The 21,021-nt window shown below is 48.8% G+C and overlaps 6 protein-coding genes across 6 annotated transcripts; 4 read left to right on the top strand and 2 right to left on the bottom strand.

The window, feature by feature from the left end:
- Nucleotides 1–494: 494 nt before the first annotated feature.
- On the top strand, nucleotides 495–1,178 carry FIESC28_00653 (uncharacterized protein; the record flags this gene model as incomplete). Its single annotated transcript, XM_031154804.1, has 1 exon — nucleotides 495–1,178. One exon carries the CDS (start codon nucleotides 495–497, stop codon nucleotides 1,176–1,178), a length of 684 nt encoding a protein of 227 aa, XP_031021127.1.
- A 1,910-nt stretch (nucleotides 1,179–3,088) lies between these two features.
- Nucleotides 3,089–3,757, top strand: FIESC28_00652 (uncharacterized protein; the record flags this gene model as incomplete). The annotated part of the gene is made up of 1 exon (XM_031154803.1): nucleotides 3,089–3,757. One exon carries the CDS (start codon nucleotides 3,089–3,091, stop codon nucleotides 3,755–3,757), a length of 669 nt encoding a protein of 222 aa, XP_031021126.1.
- A 4,591-nt stretch (nucleotides 3,758–8,348) lies between these two features.
- Nucleotides 8,349–11,077, top strand: FIESC28_00651 (uncharacterized protein; the record flags this gene model as incomplete). The annotated part of the gene is made up of 4 exons (XM_031154802.1): nucleotides 8,349–8,427; nucleotides 8,619–8,759; nucleotides 8,809–9,162; nucleotides 9,219–11,077. The coding sequence occupies 4 exons, from the start codon at nucleotides 8,349–8,351 to the stop codon at nucleotides 11,075–11,077; spliced, it is 2,433 nt and encodes an 810-aa protein (XP_031021125.1).
- Nucleotides 11,078–12,772: 1,695 nt separating this feature from the next.
- Nucleotides 12,773–13,713, bottom strand: FIESC28_00650 (uncharacterized protein; the record flags this gene model as incomplete). The annotated part of the gene is made up of 2 exons (XM_031154801.1): nucleotides 12,773–12,972; nucleotides 13,254–13,713. 2 exons carry the CDS (start codon nucleotides 13,711–13,713, stop codon nucleotides 12,773–12,775), a joined length of 660 nt encoding a protein of 219 aa, XP_031021124.1.
- Nucleotides 13,714–14,958: 1,245 nt separating this feature from the next.
- Nucleotides 14,959–15,622, top strand: FIESC28_00649 (uncharacterized protein; the record flags this gene model as incomplete). Its single annotated transcript, XM_031154800.1, has 3 exons — nucleotides 14,959–15,131; nucleotides 15,209–15,558; nucleotides 15,609–15,622. The coding sequence occupies 3 exons, from the start codon at nucleotides 14,959–14,961 to the stop codon at nucleotides 15,620–15,622; spliced, it is 537 nt and encodes a 178-aa protein (XP_031021123.1).
- A 358-nt stretch (nucleotides 15,623–15,980) lies between these two features.
- Nucleotides 15,981–17,159, bottom strand: FIESC28_00648 (uncharacterized protein; the record flags this gene model as incomplete). Its single annotated transcript, XM_031154799.1, has 1 exon — nucleotides 15,981–17,159. One exon carries the CDS (start codon nucleotides 17,157–17,159, stop codon nucleotides 15,981–15,983), a length of 1,179 nt encoding a protein of 392 aa, XP_031021122.1.
- Between the last annotated feature and the right edge of the window lie 3,862 nt (nucleotides 17,160–21,021).

The following is a 21,021-nucleotide window of genomic DNA, read 5'->3' as shown; positions in this document are numbered from 1 at the left end:
CAGAAAATTCGCTGGAAAGATACTTGGGAGCCACACATGGATGATGGGAAGTTTAAAGAGAAGACATGCATGCTACTCGAGGATAAGTATGGCGCGTAAACAAGAGAGTATTCCTAGTTATTAGCAAATCTCATGTTCTATATTCTTCTCAGCTTGCTTAGCCTGCTGCGTACCGAAGTGCTGATATTGACGCAACAATACCTGCGATCGTCTTCGCGTGCTAGATGATCACTAGGGGGGTTAATTGGCTACTTAATGACGCCGAGAAGGTAAAACTGCCAACCCTAGTTAATCTAGACTAATGTTGTGCTTCTGAGCACATGATAACTACCCTTTACTGTATAATAAGAACCAATCCTGAAGTTTGTGCCATCTCCCGCGCCATGACGCTGTGGAGATGCGACGGGGCTGTGCAAACATCTCATCAATATATATAAGACTTAATTATCTCCCGCTCATCTGTTCAACCCTCTTCTCAACTGTTACTATCTACCATGTCTTTAGAAAGATTTGAATTCGACCGCAGGAGTATCGGTGCCTGGATCAAGTATGAACTTGACGATCCGAGAGGATACGGTTCTGAATGCTTTATGAAGCTCGACCAGAACATCTTCCCATTCTACGACTTCACTGTGGAAGAACCCACAGGAACTCCAATCTTTAAACCCCGTCAAGGATGCCTCATTCGAGTCACACCGCTATCTGCGGCAGCATATCTGGGAGATGAGGATGCTGTCAGGCGTCTGTCTCAATTCCCTGATCCTCATGAAGCCAATGAGTTGATTAGTCCCCTAGCTCTTGCTTATCTTCAAGGCCACTCTCGGGCTATTGAACTTCTTGCTGAGAGGGACGAAACCCGAAATACCTTGAATACGGCGCATATAGCTGCGAGAACGGGTCAGAGCCATTATATTCGCTATCTCTATCGGAAATTTCATTCTTTGCAGGGCGCCTGCGATGTGCATTCGATCCCACCTGCCGTCCATGCCCTCTATCTACATAACGATGAACAGATCAAAGAGGTTCTCTCAGCGCTTATTTATCTGGATGAGGATGCGTTAGATACTGTGGGCATATGGCAGCATCATTGGACATGTGCTGATCTTGCCAGGGCGATGGGGAAAAGCGGTGATCTGGTGGATTGGCTGGAAGACAAATGCCGGTCTATTACGAGCTAAGATCATCATTACTCTGAGTACATAGCCTAAATCTACAGACATTCGACTCTGGGATTCTTATTCTGCGTGTCACGGTGACTATTAAACGTCCTCAACCCATCGCGTGATGCTCATTTCCTCATCTGATCCTTACTATAGAGCGTAGATGTGATGTGCCTACCGGCCAGTTTCTTCACACGCCGCTCGTTACCTTGTCCAATCAGTGAGCCAGTGAACCTGAATACGGGCCGGCCCATCATACTGGCTACCTAAATGACGGCCTGCATGTGGTTGACGAGGTATCGGATATACTGACAGGGGTGTCGCTCTGATGTTGTTGGGCATGTCTTTTGACGCTGGCAAGGCATTTTACTCTTCTCAGGCCCCCTCATCACACATTGCTAAGTGCTACATCCGTAATCTGCCTTAGCCTATGTCTTTTATAAACAGCCAGTGAGTTTGGTCATTCAGAAGCATGGCCTGATGTTGTTGTTGGTCTCCCGTATTAATAGCACTCGGGTAACATTTCAGCCGGCCATGCAAAATCTCCCTATTGCCAGCCCTATGCTAGCGAAGTATCTCTGCAGGCCAAGCCTGACACGGAAAACGCCGTTTCCCACCACTGACACCTTACTCATCCCAGAGCCCATGAATCCTTTCGCGGTCAGCGTGTCAAGCTTGCCGTCCAGAGTGCCTTAGGTCCTGACTCGTCGAACTATTCTCAAGTTGGCCAAGCAACATTGCCAAGTTCTGGGCCCGTGGAAGACGGTCCTGTCGTCTTTCCCATGGAGGTAAATGACGCATCTTCTGACAGAACTACGAGTGTTGCCCTTGCTGGAAATTGTCGCTTCAATGTGTCCAACTCGTATGCCCCGGGTGCGGCGCTACAATACAACCCGACGAATGCCAAAAGTGACAGCGTCAAGGATGACAGCAGCGTCATTAAAAGCTCTCGAATTTCTACTGCGTGTGGACTAGGAATGTTGGATGGTGGCGAGGATGCGAGGATGTTGAAGTTATTAAAATACAAGCTCTGCATCTGATATGAGCCCGTAGTTAAACTTATGGACCCGTCTAGCCGTCCATGATGCCACCGACAAGGGCAGTATGCTAGCCTTGCTCTGCTACATGCATGGATAAGCGTACCTTACTGTCAGGGATTCAGGGGTCTTTCTGTTGTCAAGGCTGAGATGATTCGCCAAACCCCTTTTTTGTCAGCGAGCTTGGCACGGCCTGACGCGACGCGAATTGAGGCCGCGTCGAGCCGTTGGATGACGAATGTCAAAGCGCAGGGGTGTCTTCAGCCTGATGATGATATATTGTATATAAGCTTCACCTTGCGTTCACGTAGCCTTTTCCTACAATGAAACTGTCGACCTACAAAGGCACTATATTTGCCAACTCAGGAACCTCGTTTGGATCTCGCCCCAGGGCAGCCTGTTTTTGAACAATGCGTCGCCTCAGTTGCACACGGCTTACAATGGAAAGCCACCATGGCTATGTGAAGACACTAGACGATGCTATTCTACTGTTGGAAGCCTGCGAAGTCAACTCTATACCCTATTTGCCAAGAAAACTTGAAAAACATGACTTTATCGAATACATCAGGCCTGGTTCTGTTTTCATCTGGAATCAGCGGGACGTTCGCGTGAAACATTGGGTTGACGGGAGGTCGTGGAAGTTTTGTGGTCCATGTGGAGACTTCCTAGTATATAAAGAACTCGAGAGCGATGGAAGTCAAGGCTCCTATGCTGACCGACAAGTCGATGGCATCGCTCCAGACTCTGGCTCGAATATTAGTGGGGCCCAAGATGTCGGAAAGTTCAAGCCGAAACAACTCAAAAATTACGGTCTTGTGAAGCAGAAGTTGTGTGTTGTCACATCCAAAGGCCTAACAATTTCCCTCATCTCGTACCGCTCCAGCTCCCCGGATGACATATCAAAAGCTTCAGCGACCGACGAATGACCCTCGATTGCAAGAGATTACTATAGATAACACTCTTCGCTCCAAATTCAACTTGTTAGAAGCCGGTGCCACTCCTACTCCGACAGATCGAGAACCGAAGCCTCTTCTCGTCGCTCCTCACGCCGCCAACGATCAGTATGGATACAAAAGACCTTGCACTGGGATCACTTCCCCCTACGAGCCTTACATATGTCACCGCGCCCACGTCGCTCCTCAGAACTACCAGTCCAGTGCTAGCGATCTCGGCCCACCTCGCCCAAACTACAACGACGCACCTGTTCATGCACAGTCTTTGTCATTTCATGCTGCGATGGCCGATCTTCACGCAAGAGGCATGATTACCATGGCTGATGAGTCCCTTCATATCCGACATCGTATGCCTGTCGCCCAGAATACCACCTCAGGCCACACTTTGTCAAACTGTTCTAAAGTGGACCAAGTAACATTGCCAATAGTTGGCCCCACGAGCAACGCTCCTATCGACTTCCCCGTGCAGGCTGGTATCGAATCTCCTGGTTTGAGCCCTGCCTTTCCTGGAAGCCCCCGGTCCAATGTATCAATACATGACAGTAACGTCGCGGGTGGCTCTCGAGCGCTTACGCTTTCCACAGCTCAGGAGTCCTCCTACGAGTAGTATCTTAGGGCGGTTGCCCAGAGCGCCATCGACCAGCTTCGATACAAGTCCCCTTGCGCTTGATAAGCAGTACTACTGAATCGCTATTCTTTGATCAACTGCCTCTGTGGTTCTCTGCGACGATTGAACATGTACTGGTTGACATGAGTATTATCCACTTTCAAAACTTGCTCCTTGGTGCTTCTGGGCATTACGAGTAACATTCCAAACAGTAATAGCAACTTTCCGGGGTTAACGAAGACCAGTTTTGGAAGGATTCGGGCTGGAGTGGGCGCTTGCACGGGGGACCGTATCGTAAAAGGGGTTTTGTTTCTACACTGAATAGATCGAGTTCTTTTACCGCAAGATTCAATGAATAAATACATAGTCTTTTACATCATGCTAGCATTATTATTCCTAAGCTTCCGCGATACCCTTTCAGGGAGCCTTTCTGCCCCGAGGCGTAACCAAGCTTCCGATTGTCTGTTTCTTCGCATCATGCGGCCGCAATACATTGTGAAACGTAGAGAAGATACATGTGAAGTTGACGTGTAGGTGTCTGATAGTAAGGCCAAACCAACATATCGCTTGGCCAGCCAGCCGTTGGCTAGAAAGCCACGCCAGGACGCCGGATGTGTCTGATTTCGGCCATCACCTTCGTCTCACTTTAGTCATCCGGACATTGCAGTATCGTGTAAGATTGGAAAGGAAAGCTGGCTACTTACCCCAATCTCATGCTAATGTCCAATAGAACAGAATGCCTACACTAAAGTAAATACCCTACACAACTAATCACTGATGACACTGCTGCGGTAACTACCTGCCATTGACGTATGATGGAATAATGCCATGATGACCTCCAACGTCTACTTGTTCATACGTCCTCTATTTAAAATTCTTCCCAGTGATATTATAGTGTTCTATTTACTAATCAGCATATCTATAGCGGCGGTAGAACTTTCGGTATCGACCACTTTCATGCCATCAAGCTCTGTACTCCCAACACTATATCTGGGTTTTCCTATCAACCTGTCTTGACATGACGTGAATCCCCTCGAGACCTAACCTGTGCCAAAACAGATGCTAAATGGCCGCCACCAGTATGTTAACGTGCCATTAAACAGCATCTTATCTAGGCCCACAAGCTTCGGGTAGATTCGATGTTTGGGACCTCCACCAAAACCCCACCTCCTGCTATGACGGCGAGACGAATCCGGGTGATGTGGTGGACTTGTTGGATGCTCTCCTTCGACTGAACGTGAACCACCTCTGCGCGAAATGCCGATGCTGCATCTGAGCCGCCATAAGTCCCGAAGTCCGTGTGCGGGCGCTGATGCTGATATCCATGCAGGGTCGGAGGCGTGCTGAGGCTTGTGTCAGGCATTCCGCACTATAACTAGTCCGCATCATATCTGCCTGATCATAAAGATATTTCCACCACTCTCCCATGTTGACTTGTTCCAGACGATTTCTTGGAAGGCTGCCATGGGCACTGATGTTATTTACCCTCTAGAAAGGTGCTCTCGCGACCCGTCCATCGTTCAACATTTCACCCCGATAACGCCGATTTTGCCAAGCAAATATCCACCGAGAAGCGTTGACTTGGCTGACTTCGCTTGGTCGAAGCAGCGATCGTTCGCTTGCCATTCGTCGTGTCTGGCTTCCACGTTCACTTGTTCGGCACCCGTTGCGCCAACGGAGGCCGAGGTGGGCTGAGTAGCACAGCCCGTTCAAGGTTGATCATCATAACCAACCCTGTCTTAACTGATGAGTCAAGTTGACTTAGCAGGAGAGTTTTGAACCATTTATCCCCTTTGCAATTTCCTCTCAACTTCTTTCGTCATAGGTATCACCATATTGTAAAACAGGTCAGCTGGTTCCAAACATCCTTACACATCTCATTTCATTGATAGTAGCTTAATCCACGACAATGCCCCTATACCCTCTTTATTTTACCACGCCGGATTGCCCCTCTGTTTACCTCCCTTACGGAGTAAATGATGACCAGCCTTTCGATCCCTTTGACGCCCACCTTTCCCGACAGCATGGCCCGGATCACTCTCGACAACGCTTTCATCAGGCAACACTCGCCCCGTTTTGCCTCGCTACAGCCCAAAATAAGATTGAGATCATTCGCTTCATGAACCATTTCTACAATCCAGATGTACAGAGGGACTTGCAACTTGCCCTATTCTCAGCCAATCTTCAAGGGCTCGAGGAAATAGCTTCTTCGCTCTTGTCTTATGGCGCCAAATCGGGGCAGGGATCTTCTGCCAATGGTTTACACAGTGCTGCCTGGTCCGGGCTTACAGGCAATATATCTAAGTATGTCAACGCGTATTGCGCCAGTCCTGATGTTACTGATGGATCATCTGCGACGCCAATTATCTATGCTATAATTGGGAAACAGGATGAAGGACGCGCTTGACTGACTATCCATTTTCTTATCACTCTGGGAGCCAATCTATTGCTTAGATTGGGCAGCGAGGAATCAAGTTCTACGCCAGCAGGGGACAATGATATTGACTGCAAGAGATCGAGACAAGGTCCAGAAGCTGATGGAAGGGCTAATCTACTCTTTGAGGCTTGCCACACGGAAGCGAGAGTCAATGACCAGACGAACAACAAGCGACCAAGAGAAGATCCGGAAGTCGTTGGGAGAGTCAAACGAGCGCGTGAAGGGCGAATGTATGTAATTGAGCGGCACATTAATGTATCATACGTAGGACAGTTCAATTATCATTCTCGTTTCTCAGCATTCCATCATTCCGATGTTTGTTACAATTTGTCTGATTTCCGTAGATTCTTAGGCGCACTTGGTATTATGTAACATCAACCAGATATGGCTCTTAAATTTAAGCTTCATAGACCGACCTAGATCTTATCTATATCTTATCAATCTGTGAGGGATCATCATGTAAGGGAAGTTAACGGTGAGACTCGGACGCCGAGCCATATTCTGCCAGCTGTCACCGCCTGATAAAAATCATACTCTGCCGGTTCCGACCGCCTGCATAGGTAAGGGATGACGTTCCTCAGGAGCTCCGGTTGTTAGTCCTCTCCAAACCGCGACCGTCATGAACCCTCCACGCAAATTACAGCTCGAAGACGGCAGCTGAATCACATACACAGATGCAAAAAACCTCGACAAGGATATCGTTACCAACCTAGAATATGCCAAATCTCGCAAGAAACTCTACGACAGTCTCGATCAGCAAAAAGACACAATTCGTTCTCTGGTCAGGCACCATCTACACTTAGGCGACAACGCGGAATGCACAGTCCTTCCCCAGGAGCAATAGATCAAGGGAAGCTCCAATGTCTGCATTCCTCTCAGGGCAATGTCGGGTTCTACTCATCCCGATTTGATGTTACGCTGCTGTCTACCATACAAGCTTGCCGAGGCTCAGTACCCAGGTACCATAGACGAGAAATTGAGGTGCGAAGTCGGAACTTATGCATGGATGCAGCAATATTGCACAGATATTCGCATTCCTTATCTACACATCACTAGCTACCGCGTATCGCAAGGATCTCTTGAAAAAGTGAGATTATAAGAGCTTAATGGACTTAAAACATATTTTTTACAAGCTATATCTACTTGCTAAAGCTTAGACTAGTCTCAGAGATGTTTATTTAATATATATAAGTGTAAGTAAGACCAGAATCTTGCTATTCTTTATTTGTTACTGATAGTGTGAGTAATACTTGATTCTAATTGGATAATCGATGGTTCGCAAACCTCCAGAAAATGAGGTTTGTATCCAAAAGTAGAGGTTATAACCCCAGAAAGCTGAGGCACTGTAACAGAAAATAAGAACTGGACGGGAGGCATATGAGAGATGCTCAGGACAATATTCCATGATGGACACGCCGGGCTAACACGCGCCGGCTTCCGACCTGCCCAACATGCCCTCAGAACATCGTCTGAGGTCAAAACGAAGAGCGTGTCTTTCTCGGACAGTATCGACCGTACAACCCTCCCAGCTGTCCAACACTTGTAACCTGCTTAATACGTTGCGTCATGCGTATTGTGCACGAGTAAACCTCCGCTCCTGGTGATGGGGGAAACTCAAAGATCAGTAGAGACTAGTCTAGGCCAGCCACGAAGATAGCGACCTTTGCAGGGCAGTCAAAGGCTTTGATGCTCCTACTGCAGCCTACAATGGCCCCAACTGACGATGTCTTCCAGCTCGATGCTTCTCGACGTCGACCACCAGATCGCCCTTGACACGCCGCCTATCGCATAAGGGGCTTCTTTCGGCTTCCGTACTGAGGAACACGATCCAACATGCTTGCCCAACACGAATGAGACGCTGCTGAAGGAGATTGATCGATGGATCGATGACCCGATATCAAAAACAACATTCTGGTACTGGCTCATCGACATGGTAGGGAGTGGGAAGCCGACCATCTCACGAGCAATTGCGCGATCACGATGCGAGCAGGATGATCTGGATGCTAGTTTCTTCTTCGAGGCAGGAGAGACCGGAAGGAGCAGCTGGCTACGTTCGTGCCTACGGTGGCCCACAGACCAGAAAGCCGGATTAGAGCTCTTTTCGCTCCCTTACGCGTATTGCGACCCGTTAAAGCCATCAGACTGGGGTCCACCATGGACATCAAGGCCGGTGTTACACTGCGGCTCCTCGAGACGTCCGCTTTTGGCCATAATCAGAGGTTGACTTGGACAGGTTGAGGTAAAAGCCATCCTCATGCCGCATCCATGTTCCTCGTTTGTTGAGAACCCGAATTGCCACAAATGGCGCATGAAAGCGCATCTGACTCTAGCAACTCGTCGAGAAAGCGGGTGCCTCAGGGAAGGAGGAAAAAGAGAAGCAAGCCATCCTTGACGCCACAATCAACCATAGACAACATCTGGAAGTGCTTCTCCAGTCTGCGCCCTTTACAAGCTCTGTCAGTCCTCCCGTCAGACCCGCCAACAAGGCCTTCCTCGGATGGCAGCCATCGCAGCGAACTCCTCTCGAAAGAGCGTTTGCACGTAGTGACGGAGTGTCGGGAAAAGGTGAGCGAGATCATCAGAGAATGTCGGCAACTGAACATGAGATATAGAGACCGTGACTGGGACCTGGTGAGTCTACAGAATCTTCTCTCGATGCGAGATCCGTTCCCAGTGATTGATTCGCAAACACAGGCATTTGATCTTGCAGATAAAGGCCATTGCTTAAATGGCCTTCGGAACACCGTATTTGACCTCGGTGAGATCTCCCACCTCGACGCAGGAAGCAACTCGCCGGGCGCCGTCAGAAGAGTGCATGAAATCTTCCCTTGCCCTACCTTCATGAGGAAGGTGGATGGGAAAGACGTAAAGCAGGGGAAGCTCAGCAATTGCTGGTTCGTCGCAGGCTTGACGGCTCTTGCGAACATCGAGGACCGGCTAAGCCAGACGTGTGCTGCATATGACACAGGTATGTATCGTCGCGCGCCGTCCTCTGGAGGCACACACACTGAAAATTGGTCACAGAAATTGGTGTCTACGGTTTTGTCTTCTACCACGATGGTGCGTGGACCTACACTATTATCGATGACACACTCTACCTTCAAGCGCCCTGCTGGGACTCACCAAGCATCCAAAGAACGCTGCTGCAACAAACTGGGCGCGTCGATGCGGAGGACGAATTCAAGCAAACCCACCAGACCGGGTCGAAGGCCCTCTTCTTTGGCCAGTGTACAGACCAGAACGAAACCTGGGTGCCTCTTATCGAGAAGGCCTATGCCAAGGCGCATGGTGACTATGCGGCGCTGGCAGGGGGCTGGATTGGAGAGGGTCTGGAGGATCTTTCTGGTGGGGTGACGATGGAATTGTTCACATCAGACATCCTTGACCTGGACGTGTTTTGGGATTCGGTCCTTTCCCAAGTCAATCAGGAGTTCTTACTTGGTGCTTCGACGGGTTTCTTGGATGGTGGGTATGGCGAGCGTGATGGCATATCAGAGGGCCATGCTTACATTGTTGTGGCAGCCCATACTCTGAAGTCGGGTCAGCGGTTACTGAAGCTTCGGAATCCATGGGCCCACGTACGAAAGGGCATCTGGGAAGGTGCGTGGAGCGACGGCTCTAAGGAGTGGACACCTGAAATCCAGAAGGAACTCGACCATCAGTTCGGCAGCGACTCGGTCTTCTGGATCTCGTTGGATGACTTTATGCGCAAATACTCTCACCTCGACCGCACCAGGCTCTTTCGGGAACCGGATTGGCGGTGCATCCAGAGCTGGATCAGTGTCAATGTGCCATGGATAGCATGCTACCGCGAGCGATTTCGTGTTGCCCTGACCCAGGAGTCCCCAGTTGTTGTCGCCGTCTCACAACTCGACAGACGTTATTTCAACGGCCTGCATGGTCAATATTCCTTCCATCTTGAATTCCGTATAGACCAAGACGGAAGCGGAAGAGTTCGGCGACGTATCGTACAGTCTCACGGAAACTATCTGATGGCACGTTCGGCTGCCGCAGAGCTTCCGGATCTGATGCCCGGTACCTATATTGTGTGCGTCCGAGTCTCTGCTGAGAGAGACAACTCGCTGGAGTCGGTTGACGAAGTGATAAAGCAAGAGTGCAAAGCCAGGACAGAGAATCCTAAGCTGGCACAGGTAGGGTTTGCTTACGACGTAGCCCATAGCAAGGCTCAACACTACATCACCGAATTCAACCGTTTAGATAAGAAAAGAAAACAAGAGTCAGCATCGAGATGCCGTAAAAGGACTCGGCGTCTAGCTTGGAAGAAGCGCCACACCAGAGGTGAAATTCTCAAGACGCAGAAGCGAAAAGATGACGCGAAGAGAAGAATCGACCAAGGACCATCCGCTATGAGAACTGTAGTTGAGTCAAGGAAGGACATCGAGGGTGACGTACGAAGAACTGAAGGGGCAAGCGAAACCGTCACCGTTCGACATGTCGACACAGACAATGTCAAAATTATCTTACCCTGCAGGGGACGAATTGATAGCTGCAATAGTGAGCCTAGAGAGCCCACGGGAGAAGATAAGTCTATCAGAAAGATGCCGACGACGAACTGGTCAGCCGGGATGAGTAAAAACCATGAGGCTAGCGATTCTTCAGATTCTCCGACCGATAATTGGGAACAGCTTTACAGCAGCGACAACACTACCCATTCTATAGGAGAGGAACTCAACAATGCACTGCGTCGAAGGACAAGGTGCAGTCACATCATCGGCAGGGACACAGAAGCCAACAGTACGGAGAGCGAGGACTCGGATGGAGGTTCAGTACGGACCCCTTGGGATGCTGTGTGTTGTCTAGGTATTCGAGTCTACTCCAAAGACGAAAACCTCACCCTCGAGACCATTTTGGGCGATGATTAGGTGACACTAGTGGCATAATTAGCAGAGTGAGAGCGCGAGGAGTGGCCTGATGACAGACGATGATGTCTTAGTCGTGTGTTGATGCTGTGCACGGAACGCGGTCGGCATTGCGCCTATTGACACCAACAGCAAAATCGCTGTGGGTTTGGACACGTGGTTGTGATGCAGCTGTTGAGACGGATTATTGGGTGCAGCGCTCAGTAGAGGATGAGAGCCACGAAGGGGTGGGGATGGAGAGTCGGGTCTATTGTTGGAGAGGAGGTTTGAAATATGAGAAGGCTAGCGCGTCATTGGGGGTTCGCGTGGCAGAGTGACCAACTTCCCCGCCGACACAGCGCATTGGTCCATTGGATCAGTACTCCTGACAAGATGCGACAAGATAAGCCGATAATGTCCGTCTGTCAATTGAACTAGTATTTCCAATTGAGAAAAATCGGTTTAATAACGACTTGCCGCGTGAACTCGTATCTAATGATTGAAGTACAAGCTTAAGACCGATGATTAGTCTTCCTTATTGTCCTCAGGCAGGCACGAATAACACTACTAGTGCCTCAACAGGCTTTGCTTGGAAACATTTTGAATGTTTTGAAACAATGAGAGGAGTAAATATCAACCTCCCATCTTCAAGCTCTATTTCGTAAAAACAACCCCTTGTTTCAGTTGTTAATCTCAATATCAACATATCGATCCAAAAGTAAACAATCTCCATATCCAACTTTCCTCGCAGCGTGTGTCCCTTATCACAAGCAGATTCCCCATGCTAACTTCAGGGTAGCTTCATGCTAATGTAAGGGTACCCCACAATTGACAACGCAGATTGTTAATCCGACACAAAATGTGAGACAAGCAACAGCTGCCTTGGTTGGCAGAAGTAAGTGGATAGACGAAGGACTCTGGCCCGTGATGGTTTAACGTGAACCCGAATAGCACAAATACCAAACCAACAGGTGTTGATGCGTAGATTCGGTGACCTGACAAGCAACGCTTTCTAAGATGATCAGCTTTGAGGGGCTTGAATCCTATCAGAGGGCGTAAAGCGCAATGCGACGGGCGAGTATCAGAGAGAAGTAGATATCGTCGCGTTGGCTCGGTGCAGTTCTCTTCCTGGGTAGCGTCTTTGCTACTTCCACGTCATAGGCCGGGCTGGATTCTCACGGAGACGAGAAGGAGGACTAGAACGTGCACCAAGATTCAGAAGCTGTAGTCCTTCTTTATAAGTAGGTGACGACATACAACCTGATGGGGATCGAACCCTCAAGCTACTTCCATCATGGTGTGGGGATTCTTATTACAGTTCCGCACTTGGCTCGCACCCCTTAGGCTCCATAGACGAGTCTCCATAGATCTCCATGGAATATTGCATGCTGAAACCGTTGGTCCTGCACCTTCTCTCGAGGACGCGTAGAGCTTGGCTACTGAAGCTGCCTATTGCCATGTTACCGCGTAAAATGAAGCTGGATGGAACATCATAGTATATTACCCTCTCATATTCCAGGCCATTTACGGTCCATAGAGACAAAAATAGCCCGTTAGAATAGCGCCTTACTCAACTACAAAGATCACCCGGGAGTATCTATAACGGCCAAGACAAATAAATTCTGCAACTACCCAGACTCAAAAGATTATGTCACAGAAGTCGAAGAGGCGTGGATAATTTTGCCATGCGATTATGTCAATCACGCTGACCTTGATAAACTACGCAATCATCCTATCGTTCTGAGCATCTAGACGAAAGGTGCCACCAGGGTCTGCTGATAGGGACATGGCACTCAGCGCAGTGGGGGTTTGTGCAACACCTGGCTTCACGTAATGCTGGCTCTCATCGCTGGAATGGTGAGAGAATGTGAAGTGGTTAGAGTTGGTGGTGAGGTGCTCCTCGATTGTAGCTTCCACACCTTGAATATTGGAACACACGAAATCGATGGCCCTTCCATAGAGGCTTCATAGGGATATCTGGGCTGTCTAGAAAGGAGAGTGTATAATCCTTCGCCCACTGGTATATCTCTGCGCCTCGACCTTTTGTTCTCGTCGCTCGACCGGCTTGATAGATGACGTTAATGTCTCCTGCATTGACTACTTCTGGTCCGACTGGCCGCTGGAGGATATAGCCTAGGGCCTCTTCACCTTGTCTGTAGAACTTCGTGCCGTATGTCAGATGCTCTGCTTGTCTGCCCACCTGGAATATGTGATAACCCGGGATCGGGTGTCGTCGTCTTCCCAGTAGTGCACTGGTCTGAAAGCCTGATACCCGCAATATCCCCTTGTCTCGGTTCTCCGTCCTTCGCTTTTATCCATGGCTCTTGCAGCATGGCTATGCCATAGTTACCCTCGTGCGCAAAAGCTATTGCGATATCGTTCGAATCTAGGTAGTGTCCAACGTTGCCTGGACGATCCAGATCGCGTCGTGTGATCCAAGCCGCCGGGCCCGTTCTACTGGCATGCAGTTGGTGTGGTTCTCCGGCTACGCATAGCCAGGACATGGTCAGTGTAGCGTTGGTGAGCGCTTGGAATTTCATGGGGGCTTTCACTGTATCTTCAGATACTCGGACAGCCCGTATCTTCGCACTTCGGCTCGTTCGGGCTTCGTAAGGCCTCGGTACGTGCCATACGAGGTCTCTCGTGGACGTGCCTAGCATTTTGGGTCGTTAGCGTGGTATGAGTCAGCTCAGTTGGCGCACTGCGCGTGCTAGTCAGACATGTAGACCTCGCTGCCATGTCCTGACTTCCTGCACGAGAGGCAGCGTGACATTCTGCTGCATTCTGCAAAGTGGTGAAAGTCTCAGTAGCTGTCGCACTGCCGAGGCTGGCACCGCGAGCTAGGACATGCTAGCTGGCTGGTTCCGAAAGGCCTCAAGCGTCTTCCGCGCCTGTTCTCGAAGGAGACGATCATGTCTCCGAACGCCGTATTGTGGTGCTCGTCAGTGTAGCTGTCTCGAATGTTCTTGTTGGTATGAACTTGACGGGCTTTATGCCTGCCTGCGTTTTGATTCCGCATCCATTGCAGCGCTGGTGAGGTCTTCCCATGTACCATTTGCCCTCTACATTCGCGACGGGATGTCCTCACTAAGTGCATACGCCAGCGGATGGACGATTCGACATTAGTGGCTTTCAGACTGCCTATAACTTCGCATCCCGCATTCAGGATCAATGCTCGAGTCTTCTTTCACTCGAGCCAAGCCACGGAGCTTCATGGTTTGCTTGACAGTATCCTAGCTAGCCTGACTCGAATTAGTACCAGAGAATGTGAAAGAAATAGAAAAGAAAAGAAATGCTACAGTAATGCGTTACATAGGGGGAACATACAATGATTTTGTTGAGATGGTCATCCGGCTGACCCTTGACAGATTCGTTGGCGATAGTTAGCATCGCGAAGCAGCGACAATTCATCCGCTCCGCTGAACTGGTTGCCTGTATGATGAGAGTTCATCTTTTTCTTATATACTTCACGTATCTTGGTCATATCCCCCTCAAGCTGCGACTGTGCATTTGGGATACTTCACGGGAGCCAGGTGTAACTTCCATCCTGTTTCGACTACCATCTGACGAAACATCATGCCTGTGCAACCTCTACCACGTCCGCTGCTGCATTTTCCCCTCGAACTTTATCTGTTACTGTTACCTTGGGACCAACGGTTGGACCTTCTCTTACGCAAACTCTGAAACGTATCAATAGCGTCAAACCTCCTGTTAACTCCGTACTGCGGTACCAACAATGTCACGCCAAAACTCTTTCGTTACCGAATGCCATCGGGACTTTGACATCGCCTATACTACCCGAGACACCTGAGTCTAGCTTTAAGCTGAATGCCGGCAATCCTCTATTCGAGACCGTGCTGAACTATGAGCTCGTCCATGTTGAGGGTTAAGTTGTTCATGTCGATATGGTTCTGCGAAATGAGGTCTCCTACAAGCTCACAAAGAACACCAACGATACTCTTGTTGAATACCACAAGAAGATTCACTATGTCGATGCCAAGGCTAATACATACGACTGGACAGACAAGGAGCAGCAGTGTAAGAAGCTTCAAGAAGAATCTGTCCAGGACATCAATGGGTTTGTTTTTTACGCCCACGTCTCTGCTCTCGAGGGTCTTGAGGAGGGGGAAGTGGCGAATTTCTCTGCGGCAAGAGTGAGGAGGCCAAGGACTACATGAGTGCTCCTATGAAGACTTTGGCACCTCCTCCTTCGCGCAATGCCATTGGCGTTGTCCCACAACCTACAACTCCGCATCATGTTGGTGGTGGCCTTGTTGTTGACTCGTGTACGGTGTTTCCTCCATACTCCGACGACTCAAGTTCTATCTTTCCGCCCATGACCCTTTACAATTTGTCGTCTTCTCCCAGCTTCATTCAGCCATTTGGAGACTGTTTCTGTAACAAGCGCCAAGAAATGGCCCCCATCTTCAGCCTGCCCTTCACCAACATGCCAACTCCCACTGAATGCGGTGTTGATGTGGGTATGGGTATGGGATACATGGTCGGTAAGATAGAACCTGCCTGAGATTGCTATTAAGCGATTAAGCGAACACAGCTGACATGCGATGACTGAGATGAGAGACATAGTATGCTACCGCGCAGTGAGAGTTCCGGTACATAGCCTTTCGCACGTTCCCTAGCTTGCTCCTTCCCGGGTGGGAAAGGAATCAGGACTTTCTCTCAGTGAGAGTCTCAGGGAGAACTATGGTGTTGGTTTGATTACAACATGAACATTACAAAATCATAAAGCGAAAAGCCTGCGGATAGTCGAAACTCAGAATTGTTGACGTGAGTCTACTTGCATAAGTAGATCATTCTAGATACAAGAGCCTCGTGCCTTCTTCGGTAATGGCTTCGTGTTTCGACCCTCTCGCGGTCCTATACTACCTGGTACCTTCCCCAATTACTTTCGCGGTATGCCGGAAACTCACCGAACGGCTTGGAATCTTTCGCAAGCCGGACACTTCCTCCATTCTTCAATGTCCAAATCAGTTCCATCACCATACAGACCAGGATCAGTTCTCTTCTTGCTCGAGGTGCGGTCCAAATGCGACACTGCTGCACCCAAGATAACTCGTTTACCAAGCATAGGTCCGGGACCGTCGACGAGAATCCTTTTTGCATTGATGAAGGTGTGGTCTGTTCTGTCTTCATCCCCATGGTAGGCATCATCCCATTGCTGCCATTGTGCACCACCTTCTGCTGTATTACCGCTACCAAACGATATAAGCTTCAGGCAGTAAGAGTCTGACCGGCCCTTCTGATCCCCAATCTTCACTTTCTTTTTCAATGCCTGCTCTGCGGGAGCAAAGAACCCTCTGATAGCATCGTAGGTAACGTTGGCAATCATGTCAGGGAGAAAGTTCACCGTGTAAAATGCCTGTGATGTCTGTTCATTACTTGCTTGAAAAGCAGATACAGACTGTAATTTGAATTGTGCGGCGAGCGCCACAGACTTCGAGTATGGGAGTAAAGATCTTTTGTCGAAAATCTCATCCTTCCGTTTCAAAAACTCCCCGAGTGACCAGCCTTCTTGAGATTTCGCAATGGTGGCTACTAGGAAGGGGGATAGTTCATCCTTTACCTTACCGATTTGTGCGTCGGGGTTCTGTCGTGAAAATTTGATGATCTTATCGATCTCGTCGTCGATTGTTGCAAGAAAGTTGCGCTGTGTGAAAGCAGTATGCACAAAACCTCTCCTATTCCAAGAGTCGTAGATCTTGTTCAGGCTTTTTGCATACATCATGTCCTTATAAACACCAAGCTTTGTGTCTTGACTGTCGCTCGGTCGATCGTGAAGGATACACCGAACTTTGACTTCGGATCCATGAATCATCTGAAGTTCAGACCAATGTTCCAGACATCTTATCTGAGCATCGCAAGCTAGCCTACTCAGACAACTCTCAGGCAATACCCAGACTTCATAGCTATAGTTGGTGGAAGCCTCGCCTGATTCCTCCCATTCGCTGTAAACCTGACAGGATTGGGTATGCCCTTGAGCTTTGAAATGGGTTGGTGTTGAGTCATATGGAGGTGGTGGCCTACTTTCATGGGTTTGACCGGAATTCAAGAGCGAACGGGATTTGAACCATGAACGGATGCCCATGATGATGAGTACTCTTGAGATTGCGTTAAGATGTGGTAAAAAGGATGAATGTGAATTAAGATCGTAAGAGGACGCGGCACCGGCTAGGCTTTATAGTGCAAATACTTGCTCCACACAGAGACCAACCGAATCAGGAGGCCACAAAGTGTTTCCGCCTTGAAAAAAGCCTAGGCGGCTATGCTTCATCACCCTACAGCAAAACGAGGCGTGATGTTAACTGTTGCCTGCCTTCAGCATAGTTTTAATTGCCTGGCACGTTTCCAACGCTGTTGACACTATCCACCATGTGCAGTTCTAGTCCACAGACTGGTGAAATGGCATCGACTAGAAGGGTACGGACCATCCCTTTCGCCAACACAGGCCCCTCGGTGGTAACTACAAGAGCATATCCTGCCTTGGTTTCATTATACGGCATTGACTGTAATTGTTAGCATCCCAGAAGGGCTGCGTCAGCACTGTGCTCGATACGGCATAGGTTAGGCAGGAACCACGGTTAGGCTACTTGGCTAAATATTCTGGTTATACAATAACCAATCTTGGTAAATGCTACCTAATGACTTTGGCGATTCATTGTTGGGGTGCGGGTGATGTTACTTCTCGTTTCTGGGACTTGGCGCCAAGCTGTGGTTATGCCGCCTCTCCCAAAGGCGATTAGACTGGACTTCCCAAGGGGGAGTGTTCAATTGTGTGTGGAAATTATATATTTGTTGGCTTAGGTTAAGTCACAAGATTTTACCCAGTGGTCTTTCTTTGTTCATGGCCTAGCTCACGGCCCAGGCGCCCTTGTCAACAGTCTTACTTATGGGCATGCTTGCTACAAATTATTTTTACAAGCACCTATCGAAGGAGTTGATGTCTCCTGCATATGACTCTAATACAGATTGTGGGTGCTAACTATCTATTGGCTCAGAGTACCCCTCCACTATATTAAGGGCTCGAAGGTATCTAGAAAAAGACAGAGATTCCACGACCCTTACGAAAACCATCAACCGGTGGTATCCTTTATCGGACCACCATGTTATAAAGAAGAGGAAACCCTGTGCCTGATCTGAGATAGTGGAAGTCTCTTTAAACACAGGTGCAAAATTTCGAAGATGTGGGTGTTCTGCAGGGATTTGACATGGTACCTTGTGTTTCAAGCATGATTCGTTACGTCGAGATTCATACTAAGGCAAAGTACGACGGGACGATAGCAGATGACGATACGGGTTCCTGGGTGGTGCCCCTCCTCGCGAGATGCATCACTAACAGCACTTCTAAAGTGAGTCGCTAGAGGGTCATCCTATCAAGTGTATCTCTGGAAGAGTTTGAAAGGTTCGTTTTGAGGCATATTTAAAGGGAGGGAAGTTCAAATTCGACAAGAACCAAATTCACAAGACAGACTGGCCTAATAAAGAGAGCTGGCACGAGTGGATGCAAGAGACAATGAATGCTTTGTGGGTTCGGTCAAGGTCACGCGTCCTCCTACTGAATTCCGTGACTTGTGTCCAGTCATTTAATATTCGTTGTCTAAAGTCTTTTAAGCGCTGTCAATCCTGTCCACTGCCTCATTCTTTCTTTATCTCCACGAACACCATCTCAAACTTCGGTATGTACAAGAAACTATTTTGGCTATTTTGGATTTTCTTTTCCAAGCGCAAGCTCTGAAGTATACAGACATGAACAACAGAATAACAATCGCAGGTTGTGAACCCAAATGCCATTTAAGGTCCGGTCTCAGGGTATATATCATGACATAAAGCTAGCATCACAATGATTACCGGCAGAGCGCATCCTACTCCAAAAGGTTAGTTGTCAAACACTTCCTCGCCAACATAACCGCACAAGATGACAGACTTCAGAGCGAAGATCACCGATAGGCACGATCGTGCCCCAAAGGGCGTCTACAAGGCCGCCCCCAAGATCACTCAGCGAAGCTGTCTCGAATGTTCTTGTTGGCATGAACTTGGTGGGCTTCATGCCTGCCTGCCTGCATTTTGATTTCAGCATCCATTGCAGCGCTGGTGAGGTCTCCCCATGTGCCATTTGCCCTCTACATTCGCGACGGGATGTCCTCACTAAGTGCATATGCCAGCGGATGAACGATACGACTTTGGTGGCCCCTAGATCGCCTATAATCTTATTTCCAGCGCTCATGATCAATGCTGGAGTCTCAGCGTTGGCTGCTTTGACTGCCTTACGAGTCTTCGTCACAATGGCGTGCGGACTCATTCAGAATGTGATACCGTACACTTCTGTGATCAGATACTTGACGGTGAATGCGTTTTTGCTCCCAGTAGGAAAACTCTCGACAGAACAGAACGTGGCCGTCGGGGGTTTTTTTGGGCTCCTGGGGTGAATGACTTAACCATGTCGCTGTAGTTATTCGTTCAATTGGGCCGTAGGCGCAGTGGCTTCTCGATGAGCTTTCAGGCGTTGCCGAGTGTGTTGTTCCAGTAGTGAATTACCTCGCTGTCGGTCGTCGATGAAAGACGGTGTGGCTTATTCGGTGACTGGGCAGAGTACATGGATGATGCCGAGTAACTACTGATTGGCTGATTCACAGACAAGGATCCAAATTAGTATAGCGCATTATCTTTTTGAGCCCATATCAAATTACTCATTGACCAATTCGGAAGATTATACGGCCATTGTGCAGGTCCTCTCTTTTTGTCGTCATGGGGAAATGCTTGCAAGACCTATGATAAATACGATATGAATCAATTGCATATTAGCGCTATCCGTTGGAGGATGTAGGTGTCCGTATTTCTGTCGCAGCATCTTTTGTGCGTCGTGTGATGTCCTGTCTTCGCTTGTCGGTGTCACCAATTGTCTCGATCGTTCTGACGTCGAAAGGGGGTGTCATCATGCTGCACTCAATCTCGGCTCCTCTGGATTCTCCGTAGCGGCAAGCTAACTAGCCTCCGCGCCTGTAGGTTAGGTGCCAACTGTTCACCTACGAAGCTTTGTAAACGAATCTGATGATATGTTGATCAACAATTATTCTCAAACAATGCCTATAAGTGGCAAAATATAGGGAGGGTGCTCCAGTCACGTACCGTCTCCGGTGGTGATGGTATATCCGTCAGTATTTAGATAGGCTGTATGCATATTAAGTAGCAAGGCAAACAGCAGATGACTACAAACATAGGTACAAGCAAACCCGACTAATATTAAGGTAAACAGAATGCCGGTCTATAGTGTAGAAGCTGAAACTTTGGGGCCACAGACCGTACAAAAGGAAGGAGGCACACTTAACAGCCGCTGCGGCATGGTCGTGGCATCGAGCCTCGCTAAGCACGGCCCTCGTCCTTGACCAAACCAGATGATATCTGATGTATCTGTAGAGTGGTTTCTTGTACAGGCAGTGGATGTTCTCTAGCCCTGGAACTATGATACATGACGTCATCCAGATCGCTATCAGGGTTTGGGCCAGCCGACAGCTGGAAAATGCATCCAGCGACCTCTCAACACGGTTTCGCGAGCTGGTGGGGTTGGGAAATAGTTAGTATTTAGAGTTGCGGGAGCATCAATCTGTGTGTCTAGTGTACAAGATTGGCCTCGAATCATGGGCCATTAAACCATTATTTCTTCGGGGTTCACGGCACGAGCGAGAACAATACGTATATATGCAGTCCATGGCACGCTTGGCCGAGGTAGATCTTCCATAGTTCCGATTAGGCGGAGGGCCTTGAAAACAGTTGCTAGGATACAAAAGCTTCCAACTCCAGCGAACCAAGACCAACATGCTCTTTTGCTTTCCGCCCAACAACTGCCAGCAGAGGTAGAACATCATAAATATCATTCAGCTTGTTAATATCGACGCTCATACTGGTTCTAGTCCGGCAGCCTTTTTTTTTCTTTTTTTTTCTTTTCTTTTTTT

The sequence above is a fragment of the Fusarium coffeatum genome (genome assembly GCF_003316985.1).
Source record: "Fusarium coffeatum strain FIESC_28 chromosome Unknown BRIP53273_contig_19, whole genome shotgun sequence".
In the NCBI taxonomy this organism is placed as follows: Eukaryota; Fungi; Ascomycota; class Sordariomycetes; order Hypocreales; family Nectriaceae; genus Fusarium; species Fusarium coffeatum.
Note: the sequence above shows the minus strand (reverse complement) of the source record. Positions and strands in the feature narration are given on the sequence as shown.